The 16,339-nt window shown below is 41.2% G+C and overlaps 1 protein-coding gene across 9 annotated transcripts in view; it reads right to left on the bottom strand.

Moving 5' to 3' along the window:
* LOC123980590 (phospholipid-transporting ATPase ABCA1-like) overlaps positions 1 to 16,339 on the bottom strand; it is a 202,869-nt gene that overhangs the window by 53,039 nt on the left and 133,491 nt on the right. For all 9 annotated transcript variants that reach the window (XM_046065044.1, XM_046065046.1, XM_046065045.1 and 6 more), the window contains 5 exons: positions 13,232 to 13,330; positions 12,299 to 12,488; positions 5,097 to 5,191; positions 4,357 to 4,462; positions 667 to 741 (listed from right to left, as the gene is read on the bottom strand). In XM_046065044.1, the coding sequence (XP_045921000.1) occupies positions 667 to 741; positions 4,357 to 4,462; positions 5,097 to 5,191; positions 12,299 to 12,488; positions 13,232 to 13,330 (565 nt within the window). The remainder of the gene's footprint in view (positions 1 to 666; positions 742 to 4,356; positions 4,463 to 5,096; positions 5,192 to 12,298; positions 12,489 to 13,231; positions 13,331 to 16,339) is intronic.

Raw genomic sequence — 16,339 nt, 5'->3', positions numbered from 1 at the left:
CCTTCGGTTGGGAACCAGTGGTGGAAACTATCCATATAACTACTTTATATACTACTGTATATATAAAGTAGTTGAAACTAGCTCCAGCAGAACCAGCTACAACAGTAAAAATGCTACTCACAAACTTTTGCTGATAGTACTGTACTTTTACTCACCCCATTAAGACCGGATGCAACATTTGCGTGGATATATAGAAATATGAATACAGGATTTGCAAACCTCCTTGCAGTGCAGTACTTTTAGATTCTTGTATTGGTACTTCCACTTAACTAAAATATGCGAGTAGTTCTTCCAACACTGATGTAGTTAACTTAAACTATATACTTACCTTTGAGACTGCATTTTAATTAATTATACAATGAAATACGTGAATGCACATTACCTTTATTTATTGCTGTTAGGCTTGAACTTATTGTATTTAATACAAAAATGGCTTTTAATGATTCCATTGCTCTCCCTTTTGCACTCTCTGCAATCAGTAAGGACATACCGTAGTAATTACATTATTGACTTCCATCCATCGTGCCATACCCTAGCTTTATTACAATCTACCCATAACCCAAAAAATCCAAACTGTCCCCGCCTTATTTCACCAGTTTAATGATAACTGTCATCTCATTGGATCAAACAGGAAAGCAAAGGGAAACAAGGCAATTAATGTAATACCTTCACGTTGTCCCTGGTTCCCAGCTTCTTCAGCAGCGTCTTAGCCTTCTGGAAGATCTGATCAGTCACATTATCCTAATGAAGATGAGGAAAACAAGAAAAAAAAAAAAAAAAAAACTGAGTTGGAGACTTAATTGGATACACTTGGAACACCACTACTGCTCTTTGAAATGCAAATCATGAGGCAGAGGGAGACAAGAATTAAGACTTCCGGAGAGCATTTGGGTGTGCTGAGCCACTTACAGACTTGTAATGTGCCCTCTGTTATTTTGGCTACTTGCGAGTTTGTTCCTCTTCTGACATTTCTGTTTTATTAAATAGTGTGAAATAATTAAAATCATGAGAAGATGAACATGAAAGGAAGATGCACAAGTGGCAGAAATTGCCTCATTTCCTAATGTACCAATCAGATGTAAGTAGTATGACTGTTGTGCAAAGTGTTTCATAAACAGATTGAAATGAAAATAACAGCAAAAAAAAGAAGAGTATAAGGCGTCTGCTGGGTTTTGTTGTGAGGTGGGAGATGAAAATGTCGGAGGGTAGACTGGACAGGTTGCATTAAAAATCCGCTCTACTCCACTCATGTCTCATGTGAAATGAGCCTTGGGATGAGGGCTTGAGATGACAGGCATGCATTTCCAAAGTGTCATGTCGATACTGTGGTGTTCAGCCCAGCACTGAGCACATTACATGTGTGATATAAATGCAAATGGACCTCCTGTTGGACCTGTCTTCATCATAGGACTATAGCAGAGGAGAGAAAGGGGGAATGGGGATGTGGCGTGGAGTGAGGGGAGGTCGGTGGAGGAAAAGTGCAGGTGACAACTGGGGAGAGAGGTGGGGGGTAGAAAAAATAAGAAGAGAAAAATCAAGAAAGACATCCCAAGAATGCAAGTGTGTACTCAATTGCAAGTGCTTGTTGGCTCTGAAAAAGGGAGTGTGGAAAGGAATAGACAGAAATCTCAAGCCCCCCCACACAGTTACCTAAGGACAAGGGACTGAGGATCCTTCTTACTTTTTCTATCCCACAATCCTTCACTCAGCCAATCCTACACCACATTGTGACAGTCTCAGAAATTTGGAAACATTTCAAGAATGTATTCAGAGCATTCCCTTTTTTTTTTTGCTGTGCCATATATCAGGTCTGCTCCTTTGGCATAATAATATGTTTACGCATCATTTCAATAACACAGCATGCACTCTTGATCTCTTTTCATATCACAGTGTGAAAGAAAAAAACCCGCCCCCATCTATGCTGACAGGAGTGTTTGTGTTAAATAACATCCCCTCAGTTCCAAGTCATTACCTATTCATACACCGGGCAGAGAACAGGACTCCTACTCTTGTCCGTAATGCTTCCTCCAGCAAAAGCAGGGAAATCTTTACGGTATTATGTGTTTTTACTTCACTCCGGTTTGCATCATGCCAAGCAGCAACGGGCAGCGCCAATGGGCGGCCATCCTGAGGATTAGCGGTGGCTGAAACGAGATGAGAAGTGGGCCAGCAGCTGCCTGGGTCTAATCCTTGACAAACTCCTCCCTGCTCAAGGACAATGACAAGGCTGGTTTGGCCAGTGGACCTGCCAGTGTCATGGCTAACGACACAGCAATAAAGCCACTCGAGTGTGTGGGGACTTTTTTTGGCGAGTATTCCAAAGTGGCCTGCACAGTTCAGTGGTCAAATGGCCTGTGTGACAGTGTGGTCACTTGGTATGTGGGACAGTGTGTTAATATATATATGTGTGTGTGTGTGTGTGTGTGTGTGAGTGTGTGAGTGTGTGAGAGAGAGAGAGAGAGAGAATATTGAAAACTTGGTTCATGGTTTGTTAAATCAAGGGCTTATTTCTCTGAATCATATAAATTATCAAACAAATGTTGTTTGAGAAGGTTTAATAAACATTTCAGGGAAATATAGACACATTAAAACCATCTACGTAAGACGCTATGCCATCTGAGATGCATTTTCTGACTTAAACAATTTCCAGCACGTATGCTTTCTTGTTCTCATCGTTCCCGTCATTTCTTGCAACACCGAACCCTATTTCTACCTGCTAGACAAAAGAAATGCAATTAAACAGAAATTTCAAAGCCCACTTCCCAGTCTGCGCAGGTGGCTCTGAGTGCAAAAACAAGCTACTTCCCGTTAACGTCTCACATCACAATGCCTGCCGAGCAGCAGAGACCCAGACATTTCCCAAGGACAGTGTAGCACTTTAATAACAAGGAATGCAGAGCTGGGACGGCTAATGCCCGGCCATTAGGGTTACATCACCGCCGCTGCACGAATTAAAGTCACATTAGCGTTGAGATCCCGGAGACAGAGGAGGGAGCCTGGGAAGAGATGAGACCGGAGACGCCGGAGGGCGAAGCAATGTGCTGATCTCAAAGCAGTTTGAACATCCAAAGTTTGAAATGTTAATGAGAGACTGTGTGCAGAGAGGCTGAGAGAGAGATGCACGGAGGGGACAAGTGAGTTGGTATAAAGTTCAGGAAACACTGCTAGAGTAAAAGTGTATGCAATGTTTCCACATGAATTGGATTGCGCTAGATGAAGTAGATTACATTAAATACATTCGAAAGTGAAAAGGTTTGCACGGTTTTGTGTGAATGCATGTTCCTGTGCAGTGAAGGCCTAGATTCCTCGATATATTCATAGCAATGCACAGACAATCACAGCTTGTTGCCAAGGACACTCAACAAAGTGGATTTAAAGAATCTAAACCTCCTCATCTTTGCTTTCATTCTTCTCTCTCAATCAGACAAAAATTCCACGGGGTCCAAAGGTCCCCGATAAATAACATCTTCTGTACCCAAGATACAAAGCTAACAAAGAATGCCATGCTCCAATTAGAAGCCGCTTACTCAAAAGACGACTGGCAAACCACTGCCTTGACAGGAGAAAAGCGGATTCTGAACCACTTCTTCAGTCACAAGTCTCGTCTAAACATTGTTGAAGGAGTTACAAAACAACAGGTACAACGGCTCCAAGTTTGATTCCTATATTTATGTAGGTTAATGTGTGTCAAAGCAGTGCCAGGTAGAACAAGAAGTTCAGTGCAAACATACTGTAACATCACAAAACAATATCTGGATGGAGCCATACAGATACATCCAACAACAATTTGCAGTACACTAAAAAATACTAAGATTCTACAGCCACACCTCTGTGGGGCTGTACTTAGACACGGTGTTGCGTTAGGCTAAATGCTAACAAATCTTAGTTCAATAAGTTAGCATGCTGGCTCACCAAAGTAATTAGGATTCCTCCTCTCAGGCCCATTGTGTAAAATGTCATGGCGATCCACCCAACACGTGTTGAGATATATCAGTTTGGACCAAAGTAGGGGCCGACCTACAGACTGACCGACAGACTGACATCCCTAGTGCCACTGGCATGACTGAAAAACTAAAATTAAAATTTTAAAACCTCATACTGTAAAAGTTGTATTTTCTTGGTTGAGAGATGACATTTTGCTAAAATGTGGATGTTTTGATATATCAAACTCAAAAACTTCTGTCAGCGGCTTCAGATAATAGGACCCATTTGACAATATTTAACAAAGCTCAGACTTAAGGATCAACACGGGCATCACAAAGACTTCAGGGGTCTTTGGAGTTGCCTCTGGTCCATTCAAATAATCATGTGGTATCAACAGGTTTGACTCTGTGAATGCCAATATTTATTACGGACCTGAAATGAACTGAACAGGTCTTTAAGATCACTGAATGCAACTTCAATTGCTCCCTCAGTCAGAAGGACTTGTGAGTTGACCGCTCCGACAGAGATCCCTCCGTACCTGAAGTGGCAGAAAAACATAAAGAGAGGAAGGTTCAAGTGGAAGTTAGAGCATATGAGCATTTTTACACTTTCTACGCATAGCCACACACAAGATACAGATAAACAGTAAAAGCAGATATTACTGTGGAAATACAGACATGAACAATATGTTCTATAAAAATGACCAAACATTCATAGGGTTGAACAAACACATCAACCTAATGTTTATAATTAATCATATCTCTCACTGAGAGTTTTCTCTCAATGTTTTCATACAGTAAAATGACAGGTTAAGAGAAGCATATCAAAGGGTAGCCCAGCAGGATTTGTCAAATGATGACAACTGCATAACATGTAGGGATGGAAATGGAAGCACAGCATGTAGGGTTTTGTCCTTTCATTCATTTTACACTCAGCTGACCTTCTGAAAGTGGATGCACCAACACCACAACAGCAGCCCAGGTAGTAATTTGGCTCTCTTTGTGTCAAAACAAAAAGCGCCTGAGGAAAGTCACTAGTCTCTGAAGTGCTACCAGATACGTGAATGCACTTTGATACCCGGATTCAAAAAGCACTTAAATGCTGCAGCATATGGAAAAAAAAATCCACTGGATTGGATGTTGATCTTGACAACATTCACGCTGACGTGTTACCTTGTTTTACCGTAGTGTTCAAAAGTCTTGACCAAGAAGTCCGTCATGTTCCTTCCAGTTAAATTCAACAGTGTGTCTGTTGTGTTCTGGATCCTCTGTTAAAAACAGAAAAACGTCAAAATGTTAGGACCCATAAAGAAAATACACATTATTGGCTTACCATTTGTTATCTGTGTTTTTGTGACCTTGATCTTAAACCTGAATAATTGTGGGAGGTTTTTGACACTTGGGGGCATAATACTGACAACTTATTGCATTACAAATTTATCACGGTGAACAAGTTAGCAACCAGTTGCCTATTTTCATATTAAACAGTCAAGTCATACAATGTTACCACATAAATATTGCTTAGAGCAGCTTTAAGTTTAACCAGCAGAAAACCTTTTCAAAACACTTTTCTAGTTTCTCAAAATGCAAGGTACATACATACATCTATGAGGTGCAGTGCCTTTTCTCATACTGTTCTGGAAGGATTCAAAACCTTTGCAAATAGCACTTAAATGTGCCTCTGTGTAGTGTAATCATGAGCAGGAAGGCTGACCACAGCTGGCGCAAGTGTTCAGCCACCCATAAAAAGTAATCAAGTTGATGCAAAATCAACAAAACTTCAGCACAAGTACATTTTGCAGGTGATATCTGTTCACAGCACCGTGGAACACATTCTCTCAACCGAAATCATAATAGTCAATTAAGCCTAGCTATGGGAAGCCCGGCTAAAATCTAGACCCCCGCCACAGCTGCAAAAGCTGCGTCTAATGTCAAAGGACCCTAATTAGGTGCCCTTCTGTGGATAAATGGGTACGTTCAAACATCCAATTAAAGGAGGGTGCGACAAACCGCTATGAATACACTCCATGATATGTAGACTGATACTACCCAGTATACACACACACTCACGCCGACATCAGGCTGTGTTAGCACTGCTTATTTAGAGAGGTACCACTATAATAATTAGCAGAGTGATCCTTGATAAAGTGCAACTGAGACCCCCGAACTGCAAAACAATTTACCAATGTACCGCCTAGTTGGTTACCTAAACTTCGGTACTCACAGCTTGATGTGCAAGCTTTGGGTACACATGGTGTGATGGTTGATCGGTTGCCTATGTGTGTCAGTTACCTTGTGTGTCTTCATCACTTATAACATACAGTAGATGTTTATGAAGGAGTAGATATCCAGGTATCAGTTGGAATGTCCTTTCATTCCTGGGTCCAAAACTCCCTTCAGAGATAAAACTCTCTCTGTTTGGGTTTTTTACGGTGCATGGCGGTGTCATTCACGGGGTACAGAAGTAGCAGTAAAGTGAAGAGGAGATGAGAATAAGATGAGGGAAAACAAGATGGAGGAGAAGAATACACAGTCGCTTAGAGAAGTCACTAAAAACAAATAAGAGAAGAAAGCAGAGCAGTAGTGGATAGAGAATAGAAACATAAGTAAAAAGAGCAGAGGAGGAAAGAGAAGAAGAGGAGGAGGAGAACTCAAATCATAAGGCAAAGAACAAACAGAAGGAGAAAACAGGGGAAGAAGAGGACCCATCTGGCTTATGAATCAGAGATAAGGAGGACGAACGGCACAGCAACCTCAGCTTATCTCTGAACAAACATGCTTCTCTTTCAAAAAGCCACAGGAACTCGGAAACAAACAAAACCAAAAATAAGAGCTTTTACGCTCCACCGTGTATACCCAAGCATACTGTCAGTGTGGGTCTAATTATTTTGGCCTTGGTCCACATCCCCCATCAAAAAGACGGAAATGGGAACATTACATGATTGTGCAATACCTGGGCCTGCATCTCTTGTTCATTACCTGGGAACAGCTTTGGTGTGCATGGCTTTCTGTACATAACATCAGTTCACCAACACACAGTGGCGGCTTGATAGCTGGGGAAGCAAACACGGGTGAGGAAAATGTAAACTAAGGAGTAATCAAATCTGTTGAATGAGCTGGCATACTCCAGCACTGGCGAGATAAGAGACTGTGCTGTGTTCATATTAATCTTGGCACTGTTTATATGGAGCTGTACCTCTAAGGTGAAATTCTAATTTCATCTAGTGTGCACAAAGAAAAGCAATCTCGGGAAACCTGGATGTTTTTATAATTAAACATGTTAAATGTGTACCGTCACTTGTCCTCTGACTTGTTTTGCATGTGGTGATCAGGTTAATTGTGTTTTCATGCAAAACAATATGTTGTTATGTTTGTACGTGCAAAGTTGTTTTTCAATCATTAAACTCATTATAACACGATGAGTTGGTAGTGGAAGTGGCAGGTGGCCTATTGTGTAATTGCGTGTCGTTGCGTGTATTTCAGGAGCTGCTTTCATTGAGGTGTGTGATTATGTCCGGTATGGTCACAGGCCAGCAGTCATTTTAAAATGAGCCAAAGAATACCACCAAGCACTCTGGGTTGGGTTCTAAACGTGCATTTACTAACCCACAACAAAAAGCTACCCCGGCTATTCTGTCCCACTTCACGAGAGATTGAGTTCCCCACATCCACGCGCTGTGACAGATTTTCATCTGGACCCCTTCTGTTCTGTTTAGCCACAACAAAGGGAAACCACTGCCTCATCCAGCCTTTGCCTCACCTCGCAATTCAATGACCATTCTGCTTTTGTCTTCGAGCATCTCTTGCGTTCTGCTGAGAGGGTGGCTCTGGACAGGTCGTTTTACACTAAAATGGATGTGCCGGTGTTGGGAGTCAAAATGACAAATCAACAGGGCCTAGCAGAGAAAGGATATGTCAGCCTGGTGTGTACGCCACAACAGCGAGTATGGAATGGCGGGGTTTGAAGCGGATCTACTTTTAGTTGGATTTGTTCTTTGCCAACAGCTGGTGTTGGAGATAAGTTCACAGATTCATAATGGTTTCATTTGACATGAACACAAGGTAACATAAGATAGCAATAATATGTCAGTCCTGTTGATTTTATCTTCTGAATTTAAACTAATATTCTTTTCTAAACAAATAATCTTCCTGAAAGACTTACTTACTGATTATGCAATTTCTCAAACCAACAAACTAAACTAGATAACTGTAGTTGTATTTCTCATCCAGAACTCTTCCCCCCTACACACACAAATTGTAAACCAACGCCCAACTTCAATACCCTGATAGATGAGGCCAAGTAAAGTAATTTGCAAGCTGCAGTTAGGCCAGTCTCCAAATGATAAAGACATCAATCGTAATTTGGTGAACGAGGCGGCTTTAACAATTCCTCTGCACGCATTACGTCCTATTCATCTATGAAGGTTAAATATCACCAGTGAATGAGAGTCAATACCTCAGAATTGATAATGGTCTTACTGTTGCCTGCCATTTCCATGGAAACAATGATTTCACACTACCTCCTGTAGTGATGTGTCCCATGTTTTTTTCTCTCTCGTCTTTTCTGTAGTTTCTCAAGGGCATATTCAGAGGATGGGCAGAATAAAAGATAAAAAAGAAAATCTAGTGTGAAGCTGGTACACTTTGTCATGATTTATTCAACAGGGGAAGCTTTCAGGTCAAAGGGAATACATCCTCACAATGTGCTCTGCCTCTGTGGGTGGTCTCTGCCTTGGACTTTCATTAATTTATGGCCCCCTGTGATGGACCACAGTCTACAGGTAAGCAATGCAGCATGTGTGTGCATACATTCCCTTGCATATAAACATACATACTGCTAAGTGCACGTGTGTGTTTAACAGCATGTCATATTCATGTGTTCGCATCTGTCATACTATTTATTCAGACTCTATCCATCCATCCATCCATCCAACCATCCATCGTCAACCACTTATGCTGTGTACAGGGTCGTGGGGTATTCAGTCTCCATGCTGTTTAAATGGGCATGCAAAGGACCCAGGCCAGAAATGTGGTAAGGTGAGCTACCGGGGCACCCCAATCACTTTCATTTATAAAGAAACTAGACTAGTAGCAGGGTGATGGAGCAGTGGATAAGACGCATAGCTTCGGTGTGGGAGACCCGGGTTCAACTCCCCACTGTGACCCACCAATGTGTTCCTGAGCAAGACACTTAGCCCCTAGTTGCCAGAGGCGTGCGACCATAAATAGCAATTGTAAGTCGCGTAAATGTAGTACACTGGTGAAGAAGGGTCTTTTCACTAAGACTTTAAAAAAAGGACCAGGAACAACCATTTCACCTCAAAACCCCACAGGAATGCACACATTATCACAGTGGTATAAATCTTTCAAGACTTCAGATGGTGAAATAAACTATGCGTTACAAAAAAATATACTGTGTCACAAAAACTGACCAATGCCAATTAAATAAAGTGTTGAATTATGCATAACAGAGAATTGTGACTTTGTGTACGCCTCACTTGTCTTCTGCTATATTATCCTCTTGCAGGGGCTATTTATCCTAAATTGAAAGTTCCTTTAACCACAACAGGAGATAACTGGTCATTATCTTGTTGCATGATAATAACTCAATGTTCTCAAGGTTGTTTCTACGTACAAATGAGAGTCCACTTGATATAATTTTACAGGATGTGGATTGGAACAAAATAAGATGTTGTAAATAAGGAGAAATGATGCAAGTAAATGTAACAAGATGTCTGCAAGAATTGGCCTTTGTAAATGGTCTTTTTACTGAGGCTAAGTGTACTAAAAGTACCAGCCACTTACAGCATAACACATTAAAGTAGAAATCCAGTAAAGTAGCAAAGTAGCAGGCAATTCATAAAATAACAGAACAAGATTCAGGCCGAGAAGTACCTATAATGAAAACAAGAGTGAGGCTGTTTTAAATGGAAGAAGCAGGTGGAGAAAAAGAACAACATAAAAAAGAACGTCAGAAAGAAAGACCTTGATGACCTAGTGGGGTACTGGAAAGATACAAAGATACAAGAAGCGCCTCAACAAATCGGTGTCTCTTTGACAGAGCTGTCATAAGACCGAACGTCTGTGAAAGGAAAAGGTTGCAGAAAGGGCACTTCTCTTGTTTGACTGTCTCAACAATCATCCTACAACATGATACCTGGACAGTTGCTCCTTTAATGTGGCAATGGATGGCCTTGTCACTTGAAGGAGCATACAGCAAGACTCACACAAGTTCAACGAGGCATTACACAGCTGTGTAGGGTGTGAAATGGCACATTACATAGCATGCAATGTTATATAGGGGAGGTATAGAGAAAGAGAAATGAAAGAGTGGCAGACGAGTGCTGCAGTTTCAAACTGTGTTACTGCATGACCTGCTGGTTGGAAATCATTGACTTTGTAGAGTCTTTCTTTTATTTGGCAGTCTCATTTGTCCTTACGTATGTCAAATGCTCAAGAAGGGAAATGCCATGGCAATTATGAGACAAAATCATTTTAGATATATCTGTATGTGACTGTGTGAGTATTTTCTTAACTGGGCCAGAATATCTCTTTTTAACAGTCACTCACTTCCCTTAACAACTGCTGTTGAAAGAAATTCATAACCGCTTGGCAAATTGAACCGACTGTTTAAACTTATATCATAGACATATAAGACACTTTTAAAAACTTGTAAGGCATTTTTAACCACAGTGAAGCATAAATTTAAATCTGTGTATTGTGTAATTTGATTCTCCGCTATGCATGCCATTCATATTTTATTGCTATTTGGCACATTTTCCATAAAAAGAACCCAAGTAAAAAGGTTTAAGAAGTTAGGAATCAGTGAGCTGACATTCATTTTCACCCATGTTATAAAACACAACCAACGTGTCTGTGCCATCATGCACTATTTACACAGAAAATACACAGGATTTGCTGCCACACTCTCTCACTTCTGCAATCCAGTTATACAAAGGCTATCCACCAGCCCACAGTCCAGTTTGTGTGAGTTATCGCCGGTTCGAATCCAGCACGGACCGTTGCCAAAGGTGCCCTTAAGCAAGGCCCTGAACCCCTAACTGCTCCCTGAAAGAAAGCTATCCGACCTGCACAATGAAAAGAGAAGCGTACCACCAATGAGCAGAGACTGCTAGTTTCTATGTAAAACAAAGCAAAATGTGCACAAACTGTGAGTTAGCTACTGTATGAATGCAATGCTGTTTCACAGCCTAATCTCAGGTATCAGACATCAGAACTCCGCTCCTGGCCTCTAAACTACAACAAACAATTTGTCAACCATTCTAAGACTCCAAGAGGAAATAAAATATTGACAGATTTAGCTGGGGTTAGTAATGAGACATTCAAATTCAAGCCTCTTAAAATGCAAGCATAAAGCCTGAGTAAACAGACAAAGCCATCTCTAATAAAATAACACAGGAGTGGCGGTGGCAGCTTTTCCATCGAGTCTCTGTCACTCTCTCAAGCTTAGATTTTTAAAACTGTTTAGCCCCAAATGAGGTACTACTTTTCTTTCATCTATTGTGATGGCTTCAGTCAGCAGGTGGTGGCTGGTAGGCAGGGATGTGGAGTCTCTAACTTGCCCATCGATCCAGGCCTGGATCAAGCCTCTTTAGGTCACGCCGTGCAAAATTTCCCCTAGCTGCATGTGGCCATGTATATTGTTAAAGTAATGGTCTATAAAGGATCGGTATTGACTTCTGGAAGGTGAGACATGCAAACCTCCCGGGACTCATTGTGTGAGCAGAAAAAGGAGAGGTCATTTGCAAAGTCTCTGATGGCAGTGCATGCAAAAAAAATGTCCTAAAAGGTGCTACAAGGTGAAAGGTTGGCATGGACCTGAAAGAGTAGGTATGGGGAACAAGCTAAATTACTGGCAATGGCCAATTCAGGTATTTTCAGTGGAATCAATTTTGGCTCTACTTTCATGCATGCACGCCAGTTCACAAAAGGCAAGGCTGATTTACATTTTGCAATGCAATGCAAATTCCTTGTTAGTAAGTACCTTTACATTTCCAAATCAAAATGATGCTGACTGGGACTTTCAAACTGCAACCCAAAAGCTCCTATGAGAAGCATTTTTTATTGTGCTGTTGTGTCACTGATTTATTTTTTATTTCTTAGATTTATCATTTCATTCTACTCTCTTGCTGCAGTATATCCCACTGTGACAGACACACAGTAAGTGTACACATTTTAGGAGTACCCCATACCCAGTACCACTGGTTTTGGCAGGGTGTTATGGTCTTGCTCAAGGGACCTCGGACAGAGACCGACACAGTGGCTGCATCAAATCTATGACCTTAAAGTCACATAGTGGTGGCCCTGACTACCATGCCACCCTCCTACCTAGAGGCACGAGCTAAGCGACTAACCTGAGGCGGAGGGAGTCCTCCTGCACCGAGTGGACAGTCAGGTAACATTATTGTCCGTTGCGGAGTGCTGCACTGACAGGAGGGGGAGGGGTTAGACATGCTCCAGTTCCCGTTGAGGAAGATGTCAGTGACGGACTGATCCACGGATGGAGTGAACCAATCAGAGCCACTAGAAGAACACGGCAACTTCCTAAGAGAAAACAATAGAGGAAATCCACGTTTTTAATTGGTAATAATGACTCCCGCCACCCACATCTGCTGAAAAACATATGCACATATGCTCTCTAATCTTAGCCATAATTGTATTGGTTGTCTAGCATGGTTAAGAAAAACACTTTTGATAAGTTACGAAACCAGTAAAGCTTAATAAGTATAATACAATGAGCGTGGAAGGAGGATCAGAATAATGTGACTGACTATTGTTTGATATCGGAAGGGTTATTTTGTACCCACTTAGAATGAACAATGTGAGCCCCGCTTAATATATATTTTAAAGACTACTGGATGATACCTCTGATTTAAAATAAAATGTGGTCTGTGTTTGAAGACCTTGAAGCACAGTAAGTCGCTCATGGCCTTTGCGCTGCACAAGCACTGGTGAACCATGTGGCCTCCAAGCTCAGAAATAGTAATAGTAATTACTGTACTGTAAAGAGGTGTACATTATTCAACTTAAACGGACTAGGATGATCATTTGCTTTTCAAAACCATGAAGAGGGTCCATTTCCAATGCTCTGGGTTACATGGCTGCCTGACATCTTGTTTTATTTCCGTTGCAAGATTTCTTGAAGGAGGCACATACATGCATGACTCCATGTTACTAGCCACACATTTACAGCTTGCAAAGCTTAACAGTTTAACCGTTTAGCACGACTGCACATGCACACACTAACGCTACTCTTCTGGCATCCCGTGTACTCAAGAAACACTTACGGTATTGGGTCTCCATTCATGCAGCGTGTCCCAAAGCCAGGCTTGTTCACCAAGGTTTCCACCACCTGAGACACCTCCGCATTATCTGGCCCATCGTTGCTGTGAATATAATAAATACAGACACACATTCAAACATTTCAGTGTGCAATAAGATTACCAGTTGGACCCCTTACAGTAGGTCCACATGTCACTTAAGTTCGTGAGCATCAGACCATCTGTCACAATGTCAATAAAACAGAGCAAAAAGCATTAATTTGGGTGTTGTGTTCTGACAAAAACTTAAAAGGAAAACGAATAAAAAGCTTGGACCAGGGCCCTTTTCGTAGAGACTTAGTATAAAACATGAAGTTGCCAACTAAAACTTAAAATGTGACACAGGCTTAAACAGTGACACTAGGCTGTAGCATTGATTGGTTCAAGGCAGCTTAGATTTAACACTAGAGGACAACCTGTAGCCTGATTTACAATAAAATCACCTCTGGACATTTAAAACAGATACCAATCAGAATCTTGGTGGTCATGACCAATAATCGGCTAAGAGCTACAGTTATTCCATTGGTTGATAGAGTCAAGAGACTCTCTAATGGAATCAGTTTACAGAATGACCTGTTGTAGGAAATATGATGATGGTAAAAAATTTAAATTGTACACGCAGAACTGGGCCTCTGACTCCTAAAACAAGCTCTGTAGTATTCAGAGAAAAACCGGTAACACTTTCTATGAAGGTCATCGTTATAATGACTTATGCATATATTTATAACACGATATAATGAGTCCATAACACATTATAACAACTGCTATGATCACTTACAAACATGCATTAGGCGCATTAGCAAAGTTCATAACGTATTATGACCTTTTGATTTAATGTTTTATAACTAATAGTAATACCAGTTTATATCAATGCGCGGCAAGAATCTCCGACCATGTTCCATAACACATAACCATCGACTCTGCCTCGTTATGAATACACTTTAGTCACAATTTACAATTAGTGATATAAAATGGAATATAGCTTATAGTAATGTTTAATGTTATATAGCACGTCTTTGTTTGGTTAAAGTGTTAAAATATCTATCCCTGTATAATATATTACAGGTGGACATAATACCATATGAACTAAGTATAAGACCTTATAACACGTAATTGTTTGCTTTAAAGTAAAGTGACACATTTTGCGCAGCAAAACAATTTTTATTTATGTTTCTTCACTTTATGAACAATCTGTATGGATTTTTAACATTTTGCAGTTTAGCACAAAAACACAACATAAATATAGCCGCAAGCGGCGATTCGCGGGTTCATACCTTTTTTCCCCCCCAATATCGCCATCAAAATAATTTCACACATACGGTTCAACATTGTTATAAAACATGTCCTGTAAGTTTTGTAACAACTGGACAACCATTTTCTGATCTATAGCTTGATTTGTATCATTCCACATCCAGTTACGATGCATTTAAAGCGCCACCTAGTGGTCGATTTGAATGAAACTTTCAAGGAATATTTCCGGCACTCATGTGGACATATCCTGTGTGTTTTGTGGTGATTGGACCAACGGTTGTGGATCTTTGTCTATTTATGTCCTGCACCACACCCCTTTACACATTTTTTGGTCAATATCTTGAAAAGGAAAGGAGCTATCACCAAGCTTTACACAACTTTATATACGCTAAGGCCAATGATGATCCAGAGAAAATTTGGTGGCAATTGGAGCTATGGTCTAGGAGGAGATGTAAAAAATGTGTTGCATTATGGCAAGCGGCCATAAAAATCCTGTTTTAATGTGTTATGTATCTGTGTGTGTTCTTCAAATACGCTAGTTGACCTTTTCCTTAAAAAACAACTACAGCTTTTATTTGTAGGAGAGCACTGACTGAAAAGAATAAAACGTTTACTGGGAACAAGCCCACTCAGGATTACAGACATCAGGGAGCATTAATATTTTTCTTTCTTATGAGACTATATAATAAATTAATTGAAATATACACTATGTATATACTAGTATTATTAACCATACTATTTCATTAAAATGGTTTGAAAATATAGATGCCAGTAAAACTACAATACAATACTCTCTCTTGCTGCTATGTTTCTAACATGTCAACAAACAGCATGGCTCCACAAAACACAGAGAGAGAGAGACAGAGAGAGAGAGAGAGAGCGAGAGAGACAGACAGAGAGCGAGAGAGACAGAGCGAGAGAGACAGAGACAGAGAGAGACAGAGCGAGAGAGACAGAGACAGACAGAGACAGAGCGAGAGAGACAGAGACAGACAGAGACAGAGCGAGAGAGACAGAGACAGACAGAGACAGAGCGAGAGAGACAGAGACAGAGAGAGACAGAGACAGAGACAGAGAGACAGAAACAGACAGAGACAGAGACAGACAGAGAAACAGAGACAGAGATACAGAGAGAGACAGAGACAGACAGAGACAGAGCGAGAGAGACAGAGACAGAGACAGAGAGAGACAGAGACAGAGCGAGAGAGACAGAGACAGAGACAGAGAGAGACAGAGACAGAGACAGAGAGACAGAAACAGACAGAGACAGAGACAGACAGAGAAACAGAGACAGAGATACAGAGAGAGACAGAGACAGACAGAGACAGAGCGAGAGAGACAGAGACAGAGACAGAGAGAGACAGAGACAGAGCGAGAGAGACAGAGACAGAGACAGAGAGAGACAGAGACAGAGACAGAGAGACAGAAACAGACAGAGACAGAGACAGACAGAGAAACAGAGACAGAGATACAGAGAGAGACAGAGACAGACAGAGACAGAGCGAGAGAGACAGAGACAGAGACAGAGAGAGACAGAGACAGAGCGAGAGAGACAGAGACAGAGACAGAGAGAGACAGAGACAGAGACAGAGAGACAGAAACAGACAGAGACAGAGACAGACAGAGAAACAGAGACAGAGATACAGAGAGAGACAGAGACAGACAGAGACAGAGCGAGAGAGACAGAGACAGAGACAGAGAGAGACAGAGACAGAGCGAGAGAGACAGAGACAGAGACAGAGAGAGACAGAGACAGAGACAGAGAGACAGAAACAGACAGAGACAGAGACAGACAGAGAAACAGAGACAGAGATACAGAGAGAG

This window comes from Micropterus dolomieu, linkage group LG12, assembly GCF_021292245.1.
Source record: "Micropterus dolomieu isolate WLL.071019.BEF.003 ecotype Adirondacks linkage group LG12, ASM2129224v1, whole genome shotgun sequence".
Taxonomy (NCBI): Eukaryota; Metazoa; Chordata; class Actinopteri; order Centrarchiformes; family Centrarchidae; genus Micropterus; species Micropterus dolomieu.
Note: the sequence above shows the minus strand (reverse complement) of the source record. Positions and strands in the feature narration are given on the sequence as shown.